At 51.0% G+C, this 19,636-nt stretch overlaps 7 protein-coding genes across 7 annotated transcripts in view; 2 read left to right on the forward strand and 5 right to left on the reverse strand.

Moving 5' to 3' along the window:
• The window catches only part of COCSADRAFT_186505 (uncharacterized protein), a 3,280-nt gene extending 2,476 nt beyond the window's left edge, over window positions 1–804 (reverse strand). Inside the window, exons 1-2 of the mRNA XM_007696732.1 lie at window positions 510–804; window positions 36–466 (exon numbers count right to left, since the gene is read on the reverse strand). Coding sequence (XP_007694922.1) covers window positions 36–466; window positions 510–649 — 571 coding nt within the window. The 5' untranslated portion in view covers window positions 650–804. The remainder of the gene's footprint in view (window positions 1–35; window positions 467–509) is intronic.
• A 2,797-nt stretch (window positions 805–3,601) lies between these two features.
• COCSADRAFT_131689 (uncharacterized protein) lies at window positions 3,602–5,999 on the reverse strand. The gene is made up of 2 exons (XM_007696733.1): window positions 5,469–5,999; window positions 3,602–5,421 (listed from the first exon to the last, which is right to left on the reverse strand). Exons 1-2 carry the CDS (start codon window positions 5,800–5,802, stop codon window positions 3,707–3,709), a joined length of 2,049 nt encoding a protein of 682 aa, XP_007694923.1. The 5' UTR covers window positions 5,803–5,999; the 3' UTR covers window positions 3,602–3,706.
• A 2,491-nt stretch (window positions 6,000–8,490) lies between these two features.
• Window positions 8,491–11,454, forward strand: COCSADRAFT_131691 (uncharacterized protein). The gene is made up of 2 exons (XM_007696734.1): window positions 8,491–8,694; window positions 8,768–11,454. The coding sequence occupies exons 1-2, from the start codon at window positions 8,516–8,518 to the stop codon at window positions 11,118–11,120; spliced, it is 2,532 nt and encodes an 843-aa protein (XP_007694924.1). The 5' UTR covers window positions 8,491–8,515; the 3' UTR covers window positions 11,121–11,454.
• COCSADRAFT_186508 (uncharacterized protein) lies at window positions 11,417–13,239 on the reverse strand (the record flags this gene model as incomplete). The annotated part of the gene is made up of 1 exon (XM_007696735.1): window positions 11,417–13,239. The coding sequence occupies one exon, from the start codon at window positions 13,237–13,239 to the stop codon at window positions 11,452–11,454; it is 1,788 nt and encodes a 595-aa protein (XP_007694925.1). The 3' UTR covers window positions 11,417–11,451.
• An 858-nt stretch (window positions 13,240–14,097) lies between these two features.
• COCSADRAFT_166637 (uncharacterized protein) lies at window positions 14,098–14,889 on the reverse strand (the record flags this gene model as incomplete). The annotated part of the gene is made up of 4 exons (XM_007696736.1): window positions 14,098–14,115; window positions 14,178–14,365; window positions 14,416–14,623; window positions 14,692–14,889. The coding sequence occupies 4 exons, from the start codon at window positions 14,887–14,889 to the stop codon at window positions 14,098–14,100; spliced, it is 612 nt and encodes a 203-aa protein (XP_007694926.1).
• Window positions 14,890–15,571: 682 nt separating this feature from the next.
• On the forward strand, window positions 15,572–17,314 carry COCSADRAFT_166638 (uncharacterized protein; the record flags this gene model as incomplete). The annotated part of the gene is made up of 3 exons (XM_007696737.1): window positions 15,572–15,706; window positions 15,758–16,868; window positions 16,929–17,314. The coding sequence occupies 3 exons, from the start codon at window positions 15,572–15,574 to the stop codon at window positions 17,312–17,314; spliced, it is 1,632 nt and encodes a 543-aa protein (XP_007694927.1).
• On the reverse strand, window positions 17,291–19,398 carry COCSADRAFT_177374 (glycoside hydrolase family 13 protein). The gene is made up of 2 exons (XM_007696738.1): window positions 18,047–19,398; window positions 17,291–17,991 (listed from the first exon to the last, which is right to left on the reverse strand). The coding sequence occupies exons 1-2, from the start codon at window positions 19,309–19,311 to the stop codon at window positions 17,460–17,462; spliced, it is 1,797 nt and encodes a 598-aa protein (XP_007694928.1). The 5' UTR covers window positions 19,312–19,398; the 3' UTR covers window positions 17,291–17,459.
• Window positions 19,399–19,636: the final 238 nt, after the last annotated feature.

The raw sequence follows: 19,636 nt of genomic DNA on the forward strand, positions 1-19,636 counted from the left end.
CCAATCCCTCAGCGATGTTGCCAATGAGACGGCACGGCTGCGTTGAGGATCGCGCTTCTGGTTCTGAGGCTGGCCCTGGACAGCACCGCCAATTGTGATCAGATCTGCTGCACCACCAATAACACCACCAATTCCCTCGCCGATGTTGCCAATGAGACGGCCACGGCTGCGTTGAGGATCCCGCTTCTGGTTCTGACCCTGAACAGCACCGCCGATAGTAAGCAAGTCGGCAGCACCGCCAATAGCACCGCCAATTCCCTCAGCGATGTTGCCAATGAGACGGCCACGGCTGCGTTGAGGATCACGCTTCTGGGGCTGGCCTTGGACAGCACCGCCGATAGTAAGGAAGTCGGCAGCACCGCCAATAGCACCGCCAATTCCCTCAGCGATGTTGCCAATGAGACGGCCACGGCTGCGCTGAGGATCACGCTTGTCAACCAACTGGTGAATGGCATCACCCCTAATGCTGTTAACCTAATGCCCTGTAATGTTTGCTATGGAAGACTTACTGCTCAGGCCTGTATTGAAGATCATCAATGGTTAGAAGCCTGGAGGGGGGGTTGATGCCAACAGTGGGGTTAAGCGGCGCGCCGTTGACAGCCATGCCGGCAGTGAAGGCCAAGATGGCAGCGATAGTGGAGGGATGCATGTTGAAAGAGTGGGTGGGGTTTGGTAGGAATGAAGTTGGGTAAAAAGACCGGCTTGAAGTTGCGAATTCGACTTTCGAAGTGAATTTGAAAAGTGAGTGATCGTCAACCTGCGAGACCGAGAGAGAATGGAAGTGATGATAGATCGAGTGATGCTGATCTGATGATTTGCAAATGATGCGCAACTTCCTATCTTTATACCTCTCAAGATGCGATACTTCTTGAAAACACAAACACCAGGCTTGAACGCCAAGTTGTTACTACAGTATCAACGATACAGGTACCAAGACAGGAGCATAAACACGAGAAACATCAGAGTCCCTTAGCATAGACGTTACTCGTCTAGCATTCACAGCGCACGGCCTAGGTAGCTGTCAGCAACTATACTTTAACAAGCACACGCTAACAACTATTTAGGACAAACACATCTAGCATGAATAGTTCTGTTGCGCAAGCATGGACAGTTGCGGCACGTGAGCATGAATAGTTCAGTCAAGAGTAAACACTTAGTATAGGTGTCACGTGTTTCAAAGCCTTCTTGAAGACTATGCGTTGACTTTAGCTTTGTCTGGGCACTCTAAACCAGTCTTAAACAGGTAGTGTCACAATATGTAGCTACTCAGGGCCCAAACTGTGCTAATTATGCGGTATACTGTACCTTTTGGCGCCGTGTAGCGTAATAGAGCCGAACCGCTGCCGCGCGAGCTAGTGTCGCGTTACACATGCCTTGATCAAACCGTTTCACTACTAAATTTAGTTTACCCCATAAAGAATCCATGGGAATACACAGAGTGCGCTATGCCATAGTATCGCTGTCTGGGCCCTCCTCTTCCCTTTCCCCACAAGGCTGCTTACCTCAACACCACAAGTCATGTACCAAGGCCCATCATGCGCTGCCCCCTCCCCCAAGATGCCGTTTGATCGACAGCAGCGGAGAATTTCTTAGCCCGCTGTAGGGTCGAGGGACTTTCAAAAACAATTTCCTGCTCGAGAAGGGGACTTGCAGCTGCAGGATCAATACACTATCTGCACGTGAGGAGTAACACATCATCGCTACTAAACTACACCAGGGACCACACCAACATCGATGATACTATTGGAACAACATCAACGCCCTTACTAAGGAACTCATCGTCTGATATCATCAGCCCAGTGAAACATGTGAAAGCACGGGCAACACTGTTGGCTCAAAGGCATTGCGACGCCCAACGTCAAACCAATAAGACCCCTTGGCACACACCTTACGAACAAGCCTAGTATACTCACATATTTTTTTCCTCAGCGTCTGTGCAACAGCCCTAAGAAAAAGGCAGAGCTATGATCACGCCTTTTCTGAAACTGGGGCTGATAGTTGGGGCGCGCATGCGGCTCAAAATGCAAGATGTGAGCACTGTCCTTTCTCTATCTCTTTTCTTGGGTACGGGTAGGGGGTGCGTTGGAAGGCATGAATGGGGTATGATGGGGGCTAGATCAGATGCAGAATATAGTAACAAGATATCTTTTTGTCTATCTAAGGGGTGGAGAGGTATGGAGCTTGGGGGGGCGGTGTTTGACGGGTTTCCAGAAACATTTTGTAAGTTAAAGCGATGGGGAATCGTGGGTCAGCAATAGTTGGGGCCGATATAAGAGGGACGGAAATAGAATTTTTTCTAGAAGGTCTGGATTGTCTGGGGGGGAAGGGTGACGGGGAAGAGAGCTGGACGAGGCTGTCGAGGCTCCTCCCCCCCCGTGGAACTTGCGCATTGAGGCGTGAAGGTGTGAGGGGAGATGTGTGCGGAGGTGTATACAATACGTTTCTCGATTCGACTTCTCTGTGACCAAACGAGATCAGACGCAGCAGCACGTGTATAAAACAATGACACTCTGTGTCGAGCTGGTTTGCACTGGAGATGTCTTACAGCAGCATCTTGATGCAAAACGAAGATGAATAGTGCACCATGAACTGTCGCGGTTTGCGCTTGAATCTGTCAAAACACGTGATGAAAACTGCTAGGAGAAGTAGGAGAGATGCTGATGCCAAACAGATGCACAGGTGTTGCACGTGTTTGGCACGATGCAACGTGGAAGACTTGTTCTCGGGGATTGGTGGTGCGAATTTTGTGCGAGCTGTCAGAATATAGTCTGCGACGGGCGTGATGCCACTACAGACAGCCAAGTCCACGAACTAGAGTGTTGTCTAATGACGTGTATGGCGCTTATATCGGCGATGTGACAAAAACAATAGTGTGTGGTTTGGCTTCCGACGTCATTACTCCTAAGGTGGAGATGCAGAGTTGCTTGTCGACTGTCACTGACCTTAAAGACATTGTTTTTCTTTTTTTTGGAATATACATTACTCTGTGAACTATTATACAGGATCCCTAAGTATATATTGCAAGCAAAAGACATAAAAATATATTTCAGAGTGACCTATGTTACTAGCAGTTGGTGGAAGGGAACAATAGACTAAAAACAGCTCCCGTTAAAATAAAGATACCGCACAAAACTAACCTCTCGCACTACAAAGCAGTTAAATAATTGATTTTGCATACAGAAATGTGACTTTTTTTGCATATAAACTTATATACCATAGAAATATCATGTAATCTATACTAGTACCTATCGTCAGATAAGAATAATAGAATAGAGATAGTTAGTAATTATTAAAATAAAGATGCCATACACAACTGCCTCCCCCCCGCACTGCAGCACATTCAAATCATGAATTCTGTACACAGGAATGTCACGTATTTACATACAGACTTATGTACCATTGTAATATTGCTTATTGTGTATATCGCTGCTGTGAAGTCCACCCTGCTGATATTGTGATATTCTGGTTGTGACAGTTTTCACTCTAGCGTTTTATTTTACGAAGAGTCAGTACGCCACAAATCCATATGTGCTTTCAGATCACAATGGCTGAATTTTTGTGTTCAAAAAGAAATAATCCTCTTTTAAAAATTGTTGGCAATGAAGAATCGAAACAGTAAAACGTCAAACAGAAAATCTCTAAATTTATGTTCCATAGCTACTACAATATCGAAAGAAAATAACCTAATTAAGAAAAAACAATCGTCCTACACCTTCTCCTTCTCATCCCCCACGACATGCACCTCGACCGGATCAACTGTAATTTCATCTGTCGAAAGAGTCCTCAGCCGCCTAAATACAGCATCCTCAAGCGACTCATACACACGGGTACTCTTCCTCTCCGCATCTTCACCACCCACACCTGGCCCATCACGTAAACTCCATCCAAACCGGGCAAAGCGCTCGCGCACCCGCTCGTTCAGACCCACAAGTCTGAACTGCGTGTTCTTGCCGCCAAAAGCCTCGACATCGGCTTTAAGGTCTTTGAGCGCAGTCAGGCCAGTGGTGTCAATGTTGTGCATGGCACGCATGTCGATAACGACGTTGCGGATTTGGACAGGCTCATCGATAATGTCTGCTTTGGAGCGGAGACGCGCAGCGCGGTCTTTGCCAGCAACACTCCAGTTGCGGTTTGCGTGCGCAGCTTCAAGTGTTGCGACATCGCCTGAGTTGTATGTTTGGACACTGTCGAGGCACTGGTTCTTGATGTGGTATGCGTTGTAGAAGAGCATTGATTGGTGGATGCGGAAGACTTGGGTGTCCATGGGGACGCCATGTGTACCTGGTATACGCGCGTTAGATTCTACGGCGATGGATGTGATGCGACGGACACGGTGGAAGGCCATGAAGAGGAGGTGGTAGACAATGTTGAAGCCGACCGCCGTACCGATGCCGACTTCGGATGAGACGAAGAGGGTGAGCCAGAAGGCGAGCATGGAGGTAATGAAGTCGACTAGAGAGGTGCGCCAGTAGCCGTAGAAAACTCGGACAGGGACTACAATGTGCCATACTGCTGTGACGATGATGGCTGCTAGTGTGGCCTTGGGGATCCAATATAGCGCTGGCGAAAGCTTGAAGATGCTCAGGATGACTACACCACCAGCGACTAGACCGTAGGCAGGTGACTTGACCCTAGACTTAGAGTTGACTGCAGTCCGCGACATGGCGCCTCCGACAGACATGGATGAGAAGAACGAGTTGAAGAAGTTGGAGAAGCCAAGGTAGACAAGCTCTTGGGCAGCATCGGTTACATATCCGTTCTTTCGACCGAATGCCTTAGCGATGGCCAGATGCTCAAGCGCCGCAGCTATAAAGGGGGCAATGGAACGAGCAAATACTTTGCTGATGAGAGCCGAGTTAGGCATGCGGGGCGTTGCGATGCCATCGGACTTGACCTTGCTAAGCGCCCAAACAGGATCATCCTTCTCAAGATCAATGTTCTTGTTGACAGCATACGAGATGCCCGTGAAAAGAACAAGGACAACAGCACTGCGTCCAAGTGCTAGTAGCCAGACGACCTTGTTCTTCTTTCCCCAGCGCTGGCCCATCTTCTGCATGAGATAGAGCAGCAATATCCCACCAAGACCAACTCCGCAAGTTGGGCCATCATATTGGGGTATCTTAGCGAAGAGGTCGTGTATAATGTGGGCTGTGCCGGAGCGAACTGAGATTCCGAATAGGGATGGGATTTGACCAAGCATAATGACAATAGCTGCCGCCGAGATGAAGCCGCTCAAGACTGGTACAGATATAAACTCTAGCAGGAACCCCAATTTCAGCAAGCCGAGCGCCATAGAGTATATTCCAACAGACATGGCAACGGCTGACGCAATGGCTTGGGGACTGTATCCGTCTTTCGAAACGTCTTCGATAATCTCGGCAGTCAACAGACCCATAAGTGATGTAGGGCCAGTTGAGAGATCTAGGATTGCCATTAGTCTACAAACTTCACAGGAGCGAGGGTAGTACCTTTTGAGGTGCCCATGATAAGGTAGAGGAAGTTGGGTAGCCAACTCGACATGAGGCCATACTGCCCTGGAATTGTGGCAATCTTTGCGTACGCAAGTGACTGAGGGATGAGCAGCACGCCGACTGTGATTCCAGCTAGAGTGTCGTTGAGAAACCATCTCGGATTGTACTTGGGGAGCCACTGAATGATTGGGGCTTTCTGGAGCAGGTATTGTCCAGCGACCGAAGGAGCAGCACGGAAAGCCTTTTCGCCATAGCGTACAGTGCGTTGAATGGTGGTGTCTGTAGTTATCGCTTCATGGCTTTGCCGGGCTTTCTTCCTAAGGTACTCCATGATGAATTGTCTATTGGGAGAAAGATAGCAAACCACTTTAGCGAAGGTATCGGCTAGAGAAAGCAAGTCAATCTAGGGAGCAGTTGTATTGCACATCTGGAAGCATAGATATACAGCCTTGAATCCCGGTAAAGTGGTTTATCAGGCGGACGGGAGCCTCATGCAAGTGAACCTGGGCAGTGGGTGTTGACTTTCGATACGCACCTACAAAAGCTCATGCCAGTACACCCATTCCGGAGCTTACTCGCATGGGAACGTGCCGGCAACGCATAGGTAAGTTACTACGTTGAACCACTGCCAATCACTCCATCCCGAGGCCCGTGGTTCGATTCTCCGTTGTCCAAAGATGGAAAGGAGCTGCAAAGGGCGCATTTAATACCCTGTTGAACAGTGGACCTGCCGTCTTGAGGAATCGATGCGGATGCCGCAGTGAGTGGGGACATCTGCAAAGCGTCCATTCTAGGTTGTCTCTGTGAGGCCACCATGAAACAACGCAAAACGATCACGCTGCTTAGTGTGACTAGGGCACCAGCGGCAGCATATATGATGCTTGCGTGGCTGCATATGCTTCTAGGCAGTGCCGACCTAAGCTTGAGTTACATGCCGCGTTTTGCCGCAAGGTCGTACTGAGGTGCCGTTGCCGTTACTTGGCTGTCCGCGAAGAGGGACGAATCCTGCAGTAGGCATTGTTTTTTTCAGTGTCCTAGAGTAAGGCTTCTCATGAGCGAGGAGTGTGAGAGGGGGTTCGTCTACCCCGCAGCACACTTCAGCGTTGAATTAGCGTCCGTCAGCCACCCGGGCCATGCCTTGTTGAAGCCCAGGACTAGCGCATTGGATTAAGCTTTCGGTCAAGCTCCACGAATGGGGGGCCAAGCATCCTTGTCGATTATCTCCCGTATGCCGTGGGATTGCAGCGGGGGATCGCAGTCTAAAGCAAGCGGCCATGGCACATGATTGAACAACTTGAGAGCGGCCTTTGCCGACAATAATGTCGGCGCTACTTGTGACTTGACAAGCCGCCGAAGCTGCGACATCTGCCCACATTCCGGTGTACCTGATAACAGGATATCAATGAATTCCAACCCCACCTCTGCCACTGACATCGAAACACGCAAGATTTCTCCCGAATACAAATACGAGCATCACCATGTTCTAGGCAACGCCGTGTGACCACCGCCACAGTATGCTGGTCTATAGCGCGGATTACAGAGCAATTGCCACACCTGTGGCATGTGTGGAGGGGCCAATGAAGAGGGGTTGTGCTGTGAGCCCAGCTAAGGACTCCAGGATTTCAGTCGTCATCACTGCACGCTACTGTGGGCACTCAATACTTCCAACACCAGCATGTCAATCCTGCATTGTGAAACCGACACGAATCAGGACAGCCAAATTTTGTGACCAAATGACTTGGAAATGCGACCACAATTTTCATCAGTATGCTGTAAAGTACTGGTATGTCGAGGGATGCCAGACAAACATCCACGGCTACGGGAAGGTGGACCGAGATCAGTTACCGAGGACCATGCATGCATGCATGCAATGTGACTTAGACGTTGTTGGCCAATAAGCAAGACCTACGAGACGTCTTTCGCTTAGCGGTTCAGGAAGGTAGTGATCCAGACGGGCACTCTAGCAAGTTTTGTGGTGGTGTGTAGAGTGGGACATGATGATAACAGTACATCTAGTGACCTGGTCGAGGCCTTTCGAGTATGGCATCATGAACCGGTAATCCTGCATAGTCTACGTTGTCATTCCTGGGGTTGTAGTGAAAATAGAGGGTGCATTTTCCGTCTCTCCCGGCTTGGTCAAGGAGCTGTGGTACGTAACAAGAGACAAGACGGAAACCCGGCAGCGGGTATGATGATCCTTGTATCGCACGCGATACTTGTCCGCTGGGTAGAAACGTAGAACGCATGGTTAGCGTGCATGTAGTCAGGTAGGATTCCCAGCGCAAGTGTATCGGTGAAAGCCACATCAATTTGTACGTCGAGCACCGATCGTCATGCCTCGACGCTCGCACATATTACGGAAATATGACATTCTACGAGTTAGTCCCTCCAATGGCGGTGATAGATCGGAAATACGGGCGAAGACGAGCAAACATCGCACTCAGCTGATAACGTTAACCGGACGTCGAAACCATGGCTTGTGTAGCTGAAGGATGATTGGCCAAAGTGTGCCAAATGTGTAACGAAGAGGGGTTGTTTGGCGCTCAGAGGGGTGCGCGGCGATGTCGTGAGTGTCTAGATTTTCGATCGATAGAACCAAGGTACGGGCGCGTAGATGGATATGTGTGGTTGCATATAGAAACGATCTTGATATTGTCATAGAGAGACAGCAGGGTGAGGCTGCAAGTCGCGCTTTGCAGGAGGCGTCCCTGTAGCAATGGCGTGCTGCTGCTGTCTTGGGTCTAGCTAGTTTCCACAGGGTTGTGGCTCAGGGTGGCGATGATCGAAACAAACCTGTGCAGATGGAATTGTCATGATACTCCAGGAGATGGAAAGAAGGATGCGACAAGATAGGGGATGGCGACAGTGCAGGGAGGAAAGCGAGGTTGAAGCCGAGTGAAGCGTGTCGGAGACAAGCGTGCAAGCTCCGCGACGGCGTCGGTGCCAAGACGAAATTTGTTATCGATAGCAACATCTGCGACGGCCACGATCCAGGGACGGCCGACTGGCCGAATTAATTGCCCGTTCACCAAGCATTTGGAGACATGGCGCGCAAGAAGAAAAGTGCACAGTCGGATGCGGCAACTAACGGGAGCGCTTCGTCGACACCGCTGCCCCCGGCTGCTCCGGCTGCTGTTACTGCTGCTGCTGGTGGAAGCGCAGGGACGGCGAAGAAAGCGGGCAGCGAAGCCTCAACCTCTGCGCTCATCATCTGTCGCAACAAGTGAGTCTGGGGCGGGTATCTGCCGTCTTGCTGTCCTTGCCGAGCAGAACATGCCCTAATAGATCTTCTATAGGCATTGGCGCTACATTTCTTCGTTCCATGGACCCTGGCTGCAACTCCCTCCAGAAGTCCTCGAGTCGCTCGCCCATAGCAACTATCTCTCTCCTCGTCCACACCCCATTGATCCCGCCGTCTTCTACGACCTTGTCAAGATCCGCAAGGCGGTCGACGAGGCCACTAATCTCGCTGTGCGCGCCACCTCTGGTCTGACCTCGGCCGCCCTCAGCAATAGCCTCAATGGCGGCAATAGCATGCTGGGTGGTGCGGCCGCGCTGGGCATAGGCTACGGGGCAGGGGGCACGTCGAAATTGAGTAGAGAGCGGAAACATCGTATGAGAGAACTGGCGACGAACAAACTCAGCCAGGCGTATCATCTCGATGAGATCGCGGCCAGTGTTGCGACCATGCAGAGCGCAAGCACGCTCGAGGACGTGGCGCATTTAGTGCTGCAGCGCGAGCCGACCAACGTGGATGCCAAGTACGTCCATTTCTTCCACGAGAAGATTCCCAGTCGAATGATGGCACAGTGCACGCCCCTCGACACGTTGAACGATATCATCGCAGAGCGGCCCAACGACGGCAGTCCGCTGCGCACGCGCGCGTTGACCAGGATATTCAAGGACGACTATGTAAACTCTGCAAAAGATCTGAGCGAAGCCCTGAGCACAGCGCGGTACATGATGGCACAACATAGAGCGGGAAAGGATCAATTAGTGTTGGCAAAGACACTGCAAGAGCAGTATGGAAGAGATTGGAGACAAGAAGTCAAGATACCCGATGAAGACCAACCCAATTCACTCGAGACCCAATTATTATTTCACCGCGCCGGCGTCTACTTCACCATAGCATGCAGTCATGTTCATGCAGCCCTGGATGGTCTCCAGGAAGCCGAGGAAGCAAAGGCGCGACGAGATGTTATGATTGCAGAGGGTAAAGACCCAAATCCCATGACACCAGAAGAAGCGCATGCAAACCATCTCCGCCTTGAAGCACGAAAACAGGTCCGACAGAACGCCAAACGCGCTCTTCGTGATTACCTTGCCTTTTTATCCCATTTCGACTACACACCTGGTGTCTCCGCAGAAGTGGCTGAAGAATTCCTACGAAGATTAGATAATTCAGCAAACGGCAGCAACGATGGCTATAGAAACACCAAAATCAAACCCAACATGAACCGACTAATAGAAGAAACAAACGGTACCGCATCGCCGTCCATTTCCGAAGCGCTCGTCCCCCATCGTGGCGGTTTGACAAAGGCAAATTCTGACCGCGCATCATGGTCGAAACTGCCTCCACCAGAAATCTTCAAAGTATCCCAACTCTTTGATGCCGCACCCCCAGCTTCGTTACCACCATATCCAGCACCTAGACCCCCATCTGCAGCCGAATCCGCTGCTGCAGCCGCAGCAACTGCCTTCGCCGATAGCCACGAAAGCATAACATACCACCCCCTCATCACCGACGCCCTGCACTCTCTCCTCCTTTGTCACGCACTCATCCAAACCCCACCAAAAGAACACCTCCGGCACGCACATAACGCCGCACGTCTTGCCCGCGTCTGCGATGGCTATCCTATTTTCCTCGCCGCCCGCTCACCCGCGCGCGCCGACTGGATCGAAGTACTCCGACGAGCAGGAAACTGGATCGGACTCTCCACCTCATGGGAAAACCTATGTCGCCCCGCTCCCCTCCCAACGCATCACTACAACCCAAACAGCGGCACAGGCCCCAAAAATGGCACTGCAGCAACAGACATCTACACAAAACCTAGCACAACCCCGCCCCCCGAAACCCCCGCCCAACGCCGCGAACGCCAAAAACACGAGGCCATCCTCGAAGCCCTGGCTGACGAGCGAGTCGTAGACGAAGAATCCTTCCAACGCGCCGTCCGCGCCCGCGAGCGCCGTAATCGTGAGGACGAGGAGTTGGAAGCGAAACGGCAGCAACAACATCTCCAACAGCAACAGCAATCAAAGAAGAAATATCCAAGTAATTCCACCGAGCCCACGTCCACCGACGAAAACATAAACGGAGATGCAGATGCAGATGGACACCCCATTTCCCACTCCGCGCTTTCGCCTTCACCTCCACCGCCACCACCACCACCACCACCGCCGAAACGCTGGGCCCAGGATGACGGGAGGGAATACCCGATTTCTACCGAGCGCGCTGAGGCGATTAGTCGGTGGGTTAGGGATGCGCCGCCGGTTGGGGATGTGAGTGCGGGGGGAGCGGGGGGAGTTAGGAAGAAGAGGGCAAAAGGGAAGGCTAGGAAAGGGGGGGTTAGTAGGGTCGGTGTTGAAAGTTTGAGAGAGGGGGTTGAGGGGTTGGGGGTAAGGGATAGAAGGGGGGAGGAGGTTGACTAGATGGGATAGCCCCTTTTCGTTCTTGTTCAACCGCGTGACCAGATGAGCGATTTAAAGAGGGGTTTCGGGCTATAATTTTTATCTAGTAGACTGTGTTGATGAGAAGGACCTGTGGTGGGCTTTTTGAGTCTGCATGGGAGATGTTGTACAGTTGGACTATCATTCATGTTATTAATCGTGAGTAGCTACTCATCAGCTAGTCATCGCTCAAGTCCTAGAGACTTTTCCGGCTCTCGTCATGCATACCCATGACGCCGTCCCACCTTGAAAAGAATCCATTTTCCTAATGAATAAAACGCCGATCCAAGACAAATATCTTCCTACACAGTCCTCAGTCCACCTCGTACTCCCGCTCCGTGCCACCAACAGTAATATGATCCGATCCCAACTGCTCCATCTCTTTGCCTTCGATCTCGTCAAGTACCTTCTGCCACACCTTTTCGCAGTCTTCCTTTGGCATTTGCCCATTACTCCACGTGCATTGCAAATCTTCCGTTTTAATCTCAAACTTTTCATCGGCGTCACCTTCCTTAGGCGCATCATGCGGCTTCTCGTGTGGAATGCAATGATTGAGCAATCCTTTTAGTGGCAGCATGTTGGCCGCAAGCCAGTAGGCGCGGTGGAAGCGGCGATCGCTGGCCTTGGGCATGTCAAACTCCCATTTGTCCATCAGAATAAAGTCTGAATTTTCTCTAAAGGAGGCTACTCGCCACGGAGTGATGGTCGTCCAGCGTATCTCTTCGTGCGTATGCGCGTAGCGGCCGTATACACCGATGCTCGTCGTGGTTTCAGCGGCCGGGCCCCATTGGAATGGGTTCGCTGCATTGTCGAGTACGAGAACAGAGAACCTGGTACCTCCCTTGATGAAACCAGTGGTTATATGACAGTGCCACTTGGATTTCTGTGGAAAGGAAGTGGTTTTCTCGAGCCAATCGTCAATGTACGATTGCGCAAAGTCGAACCTGGCGCCCGAGCGAAGCTCAAAATGCCACACTGGCCATTTATAGGCCTCGTACTTGTCTGTAATAAGCTGTCGGGTTTCTTCGCTCGATGAGGGGCCATGGAGCGGTGGCTTATCCAGGGGCCGCTGCACATGGGAAGTTGCATAGCGATGGGATGATGATGAGATAGGGATAGGGTAGCGGGGTGGTGGAGCAGGTGCGTACACTTGGGGTTGCAGACTTAGCCTTCCGGCAGAAGATCCATGACCGAGAGAAGAACTGTAAGATTGATTCTCTCCATTAGCAGCGCGCACGGGATCATAGACAGAGTGACGGAAACTGTACGAAGGATCAGGACCCGGCGCCTGAGACCGAATAACATGTTGAGTCCCGCATGGATAGTAGGATCGAGGAACCCCCTCAGGTTCAGGGCCTGGAATAAGGGTGCGAAAACGTCGCGGAGGTTTAGAAGGCGCTTGCAAATCTTCATCACGGGACTTGCGCTTTCCGCGGTTCTGAGGATATCCATAGTTCTGAGGATAAGAAGGAGGTACAGGAGGCATACTGTACCGTGTTGACCATGCTGATTCTGTCCTTTGTGCCTGTTCAACTCGTTTTGCTTCTTCATTTTGTAGGAACTCTTCTCGTTTCTTTCGGGCAGTCTCATCCATTCTCAAGTTGTGTGTTGGCCACTCCTGGATTGACGGAGATATCTGAAAGGGTGGTAGTTGAGATATCAGCTGTTCAGGAGAAGAGTGCAGGAGATTCGCACGTGGGTGTAGTCGAGGTCGTGCCTCAGGGCGTTGCAATGGAGGAACTTGGGTATTGTCATGGGTAGGTACTGCATAGAGGCCTGAATAAGGCATGTATACTGGTTGTACCTGAGGCATTTGGACTTGTTCCGACGCAATTCTGTGCTGATTCTGAGCATACCAAGAGTGCAACTCACTGAAGCCATCATCGCGATACTGAAGAGGCAAAGTATGAGTGAGTTGATAACCGATTGGTCGAAACAGAAGGTCAGCATAAAGGTCGTGTTGATAATCTGGCTCTTGGTTGTAGTAGTCCGGTTCAGGGGATGGTGGGACTGCTATGATGGCACCTGCCGCGTTGGCCAAGTCATCCTTAGCCATATTTGTGTACCAAGCGGCAGGAGTAGTGGAGTGCGAAGGTCCCATGGAATGCACCTACAGTGAGTTGTGTCGACGATGTCATAATAGGAGTTGGGGAGGCGTGGGCTTGCTTGCTATTTATCTCTGGTGGAAGTGGTGGTGAAAGTGACAGGGAAGGCGCTAACAGCAAAGGTGATAGAAGGTGCGCCACCTCTTCAGTCACTTCACCAGGCACCTGCAGAAACACCATAAGAATCGGGCTTCCAACTTCTAGCCTACATGTCGGTGAAGCGTGAATGCGTGTGGAGTCGCAGACCGCTAACGAGCCGCGTTGAACCCGCGACGCAGTTGCCAGAGTGCTACGAAACTGGCAGAAATTAGATGTTAGAGAGGTCTGACATGTAAATAGTAGTGAAGTGAACATGCTATGACTGTCGGCACGGGTAATACAGCTTGGCTTATATTACCATTTAGGCATGTGAAAGTGGAAATAGGCGCATAGCCACGATTCATTGCGTGGGCTTACCATCTGATCACCTTTCGGCATACTCACAACCACGACCACTGACCAGTCGACTTCATGCCCACACAGCAAGGCCAGATTGTTCTCATGCAGCCAGCCAAAGAGACGTGTCAGACAGATGCCAAGCCCTTCAGGCAGACACAACCAGACCCATAGAGCGTTGTGGAACAGGGTAAAAGCAAAAGAAACTGAAACGAATATGCATGCGCACATGTAGCCTTACCCAGTCTTCTGCCCTGTGAGTCATAATACACTCTCTACCGTACTCCATCTCTTGCCACGCTAGACCTCTCGAATATGCGCTCCAACGCCAAACAAACAAGAGCAATGCCGGGCAACGCAGTTGAAGATAAGTAATATATCCTGCCCCATACGAGTTCGAAGCTACCGAGACACACTTCTTATACAACGCGCTTGACCTGAAAGGCACGTTAGTAGGACGACCCAATAAGCCGGTTGTCCATCTCATGGTCTTGCTTACCTCAAAGAATCGCTTCAACCACCACACCTGGAAGAAACCCTGGGCTGCCAGTACGATGAGCTGGAAAATACTCCACCATTTGACGCGCGAATTGGTGCTCTCGGCAGTGTTTCGGTGTACTCGCTCACGAGTGCTCATGTACATCTCCTCATCCTTGACCTGCGCTACGAGCTCCGACATGGACCGCACTGATACTATTAGCGTATGTCCTTGCCTGCCTCAATTCAAATGTTCTTACCTTCTTTCTCCAAAGGATCTTGCGGGGCTTCTGACTCGGGGACGTAGACAATACCGTGCACGTTGAATGAGACCTCTTTGGTGTTGGCGCCCCAGTGTTCGTTGTTAAAGCAGTACGTGTACTTTCCATCCTCGGTCGCATCGAAAGAATGGTCACCGTTGGCTACGCCGCGCTCGTGGACTTGGTAGCTGCGAGAGGGAGTTTCAATCTGCCAAGTTGTATTAGTCCTGCTGCTGCCATTGACGTCGCCCAAAGCCTCATGTCTCCCTGACGCACCCAAAAATCAATTTCCAGATTCCCGCTGCCGCCAAATTCCCGGTCACCGACTTGGAACGTGACTGTCATCTTGTCGCCTTTGTGCAGTTGCTCGTGGAAGCATTCGCGCTGATGGGCCTTCATCTGGATGTTGTGCGCTGTCGCAAATGACAGCAGACTGCTCGCCGCCGCGAAAATGGCGAATGAAGGGAACAGCATGTTTGTGGATGTCTTCGTGCTGCTTTGTCGTGCTCGAGGTTTGGATTTGGGGAAGCGCCAAGTACGTATACGGAGATGCCAGCTTGCCCGCAATTCCAGGGCCAGAACACTAGCGTCCCCCTTAGTCAGCGACTTCTTGATCTTACCCTCCTCAGAACGTCTTCTTCATCCCAACCACATCTCACTTATTACTAGACATGCCTCTTAGACTTTGCTTAGAGAAATTTATGACTCTTGAGTACCTTTGCAAGTCGCGAAAACAATGTTCTCTCACTACAAATATACATGGCTATCACGTGTACCACCCTTATTTTGGCTATGATGGCGATCTGCGGCAATGGCAATGTTACCAAAATCGAAACTCGGTGACAAAAATATAGTACACCCGAGTAGTATATTGGAGTCAATATTCAAAAGTGTGACATGTGTCTTCATTTCTTTGTGTGTAATATCTACTTCGCTGCAGCGTCTCACTTCCTACTCGTCATGCTGTCTCTTCTGTTCCTGAGTCACCTCTATCTCGTTTGCACAGCCTACCTCACATTCACCGGTCCTGTCGATCCTGTTTTTGAGCGTTTGTGGAGACCCTGTTCTCTCACCTCCACCGGAACTTACTTACAATTTGCCACTTTCGTTCGCGGCATCTGTGAGTTTTGACACGGATATTCCATCTACACGCACCATGCCCGACCCATCTAGCGCTCTCCGAAGAGTATCATTTGGTTATATCCTTGGGTTCAGTGATAAACCCTATAAAGATCCAAAACCACCGCCCCCACCACCGCGCCCCAGAAGGCCGAGCCAGCTGGCTGAACTAGTAAGTCACCTGATGCTACATTATGTCTATTGCTGATTCGAATTGATCTAGGTCGCTTCCCCGGGAGGTTTGGTAGAGTGGACAGCAAGCGATGGACGTAAGGGTAAACTTACGGGCATGGGCAAGCTGCAATTGACTGCCGCAAGTCTTACTAAAGTCCCATCTGAGATCCAGCCAGCAAAGGAGCATTTGGAAAAACCTACTCCCAAAAATCCCCCTGGTAACGCCGAGAATATATGGACAAACAACGATTGGAGTGGTTTCGAGGCGACTGGTGGGATCACGAAGTCAGCTTCAAATAAGGCACCTAGCAGCAAGAACGATGCCTGGGGAAATGGTGATTGGAATGCCAGTGGCTCTAACAAAGGATCTCAGAAGGCAGCTAGCTGCACCCAAGTTCTCTGGGGCTCCGGAGATGTTGGTGAAATGTGGGTAACACAAGCAGATACTTCCGGTGGTGATACCAAGAAGGATGAGAAGGAAGACGAGAAGAAAGCAGAAAAGAAAGCAGAGAAGAAATATGAAAAGAACGACTCGAAAGCGACCGAGCAGGCAACTAAGAGTGGCGACTCAAATGAAACGCCAGCCCCAACCAATACTGCTGCAGAAAGAGGAGAGACAAAGGAGTCCGATGATACAAATACATGGACTAAGGAGGAAGACGAGCAGTTACTGCGGATGAAAACAGAAGATATGCAGCTGTCGTGGAAGGCTATTGATAGTAAACTGGGTAAAGCCGACGGCCAGTCCAAAGCGAGATTCAAAATAGTTAAGCCAGCGGGTTGGAAACCTAACACTGCAAAGGACAACGCTGGTAAAGGGAATGCAAGCCAGAAGAACGACACAAAGGGCGACGAACAGAAGCAGAACCAGGGAACCAAGGACAGCAACAAAAACAGCAATGAGAAAGACAAGAAAGACAATGAAGTTGCCGATAATCTTTTGGGAGATGCTTTCGCAGGAATGCTCGGTGAGACTAGTGACGGCAAGCAGGGTGACGTTGAGAAAGCCAACAACACAGGTACCTGGGGAATTGGTGATCCTACAAAGACAGGCGATACCAGTGATGCTAAAGACAATAACGATGTCTGGATCAACACGGATGGGGCTGGTGATAGCAAGGACAAGGACCCCGCCGATCAATGGGGCCCGGCAGCCACAGGTACCCCTGCACTACTTTGGGATAATACCAACCAGGAAACCAACCCTGCCCTTGGACTAGACTGGGGTGCTTACAACCAGGAAACCAACCCTGCCACTCCACCAGGCTGGGACAATCCAGTCCCTGACATCCAGCAGCCCCTCAGTCCAGCAAAACCCGCACCAGCCTCTCGCTCCACCAAAGCACCATCCGAGTTTCGCTCGCGCCGCAGCACTTCCAGCAAGTCCAAGCCCAGCACTACTCGTCCTGCTGAGATTGAACTCGAGCCTGATGACACCTTTTCAGCCGATGACTTGCGCTTGATTGCCCGTATCCTGCAGCAGGACTGCTCCATGGTGTGGAGTAGGCTTAGTTGGCGGTTCCGGGACAAGACGGGTAGGACGCTGCATCCTGAAGTTTTCGAGAAGAAGATTACGGGGAGTGTTGAGGGGGATGGGAAGAAGTGAGGGCGGTTCTTGCTTCGATGGCTATGCAAATTTGAGCTGCATGTCTTGAGAAGAAGACGTATACTGGATTCTCTCGAGTAGTTTCAAGATCAGACTGCCAAATTTGTACGTATACCCGGCCAGTAGCATACTATCTACGAAATCCTCACTCCAAAAGCCCCAACACCCCCTCCCAAGCCCTCAACTCCAACGTCCCACTCTTAGCCTTCTTTTCCAACTCCCTTTCATCGTAATTCCCCGCAACCCACTTCTTCACTTTTATCTCTCCCAACCCCTCCCACTTGACCTCCTCCCCACTAAAATTCAGCACAGTAACAAACGCCCTATCCTTCCCCCACCGCCTAAATGCCACAACCTTCTCATGTTCCATATCCAGCATTTGAAAATCGCCGTACACGAAAACATCTTTATTTTCCTTGCGATACTCTAGCGCACGCTTCCAGAACGCGTGGACAGATAGAGTACCGGGGGCTGGAGTGGGGTTGGCGAGTTGCTCGGCGACATTGATGGCGGGATAGTCGGTGTTGACACGCATCCAGGGGGTTCCGGATGTGAAACCTGCTTGCGGATCGGCAGACCATTGCATCGGTGTGCGGGCGCTGTCGCGGGCTTTGCGTTGCATGATTTCTGCTGCGAGGACTTGTTTTTCGGGGTTGTTGGGGTAGAGGTCGCGGTACCTAGTGTTGCGTTAGAAACGTGTTGGATTTGGAAAAGAAAGGAGATGTGGCTTACTTCTTGAAGAAATTGATACTTTCGATATCTTTGTATTCTTCTGGGCCCCATTCTTTGGGTATGTTGCGCATGCCGATTTCCTCACCTTGATAGACGTAGAGGGTTCCGGCGAGGGTTGTCTGCATCAGGCAGAGCAGCTTTGCGCCGTATGAGCGCCACTCATCGCTGTCGTCAGTGTATCTGCTTATGCTGCGGGGCTGGTCGTGGTTTTCCACGTATAGTGTGTTCCAGCCGTCGCGTTCGAGCATCAGGCGCTGTAGTCTGTTTACAATTTTCTTGACATCGCGTGCATCCCAGGGGTGCAGTGTGTACTTGAAGTCGCCAGGGACGTTGTCGATGTCGACGAGGTCGAAGTTGAAAATCATGTTCAACTCACCGCTTTCAGAACCAACGACTTTGATGACTTCGTCTTCATCGCGGACAAAGGGCATTTCGCCTACGGTTAGAGTGTCGTACTTTGACAGGACGTCGCGGTGCAGTTCCTTGAGCCATTCGTGTAAGCGAGGGCCGTTGGCAAAGTACTTGTCGCCTGGTTGGTACTTGGCATCTTTGACTGAGATGGGTGCATCTAGGAAGGTTTGAACTTTTGAAATAAGGTTGATAACATCCATGCGGAAACCGGAGACGCCACGATCTAGCCAGAAGCGGAGGATGTTGTGTACAGCCTCACGGACATCAGGATTTTCCCAGTTGAGGTCAGGCTGCTCCGGTGTGAACAGTGAAAGGTAGTACTCCTGTGTCTTTTCATCCCATGCCCACGCCGAGTTGGCTTCTCCCAAGATCTGTGCCCAGTTGTTTGGCGGCTGGCGGTTGCCATCGGCATCGTATTTTGCTGGCTTCCAGATATACCAGTCTCTTTTCTTTGATTCCTTGGATGATCGAGAATCGAGAAACCATGCATGCTCTTCTGAGGTGTGGTTGACGACCAGATCCATGACAAGCTTCATGCCGCGTTTTTTGGTTTCCTGGATCAGATTATCGACATCAGCCAGAGTACCGTAGCTGGGGTCTATGTCTTCGTAGTCTGCAATGTCGTAGCCCATATCGGCCTGTGGGCTCTTGTAGATTGGAGATAGCCATATCACATCGATGCCCAAGTCCTTGAGGTAATCCAGCTTCGATGTGATGCCCTTTACATCGCCCCAACCATCGCCGTTGCTGTCAAGGAATGAAGCAGGGTAGATCTGGTATACCACGGCCTCCTTCCACCATCGGTGCCTGTCTGTGCCGACGTACAAATCCTTCTTTTGTGCAACGGCTGACATTTTGACTTGTTCCGGCAACTGATCTGAGCTGAGGTATTGTAAAGATGTAGTCCGTTCTACTTGATCGTGTGTCGTCTCTGCTTATGAATGTCAGAGGGGATTGCTTTTTGTGGACCCTTTTCGGAGGCATCATACAAACAGCGCATCTCAACGCGTGGGAGTGGGGGGGGCAAGGGACCGATTGCCGCACAGCAGGCGATACATCCGACTACACACCAATCAACGATGATGTTTTCCTCTGCTGGCCCTTTTTGTACTACAGATCGTCCATGAATCTGGTCACGGCAGCAATGTGCGATCGTGCCTTAATGTGATTCGCCCATCA

The sequence above is a fragment of the Bipolaris sorokiniana genome (genome assembly GCF_000338995.1).
Source record: "Bipolaris sorokiniana ND90Pr unplaced genomic scaffold COCSAscaffold_1, whole genome shotgun sequence".
NCBI classification, from domain to species: domain Eukaryota; kingdom Fungi; phylum Ascomycota; class Dothideomycetes; order Pleosporales; family Pleosporaceae; genus Bipolaris; species Bipolaris sorokiniana.

Excerpts from the sequence above, each read along its gene's own strand:
- COCSADRAFT_131689 (XM_007696733.1), bottom strand. The coding sequence starts at position 5,802 with ATGGAGTACCTTAGGAAGAAAGCCCGGCAAAGCCATGAAGCGATAACT. Across the intron at positions 5,422-5,468 it reads TATCATGGGCACCTCAAAAG|ATCTCTCAACTGGCCCTACA; the intron begins GTACTACCCTCG and ends TGGCAATCCTAG.
- COCSADRAFT_131691 (XM_007696734.1), top strand. The coding sequence starts at position 8,516 with ATGGCGCGCAAGAAGAAAAGTGCACAGTCGGATGCGGCAACTAACGGG. Across the intron at positions 8,695-8,767 it reads CTCATCATCTGTCGCAACAA|GCATTGGCGCTACATTTCTT; the intron begins GTGAGTCTGGGG and ends GATCTTCTATAG.
- COCSADRAFT_177374 (XM_007696738.1), bottom strand. The coding sequence starts at position 19,311 with ATGTCAGCCGTTGCACAAAAGAAGGATTTGTACGTCGGCACAGACAGG. Across the intron at positions 17,992-18,046 it reads AGTATCAATTTCTTCAAGAA|GTACCGCGACCTCTACCCCA; the intron begins GTAAGCCACATC and ends ACGCAACACTAG.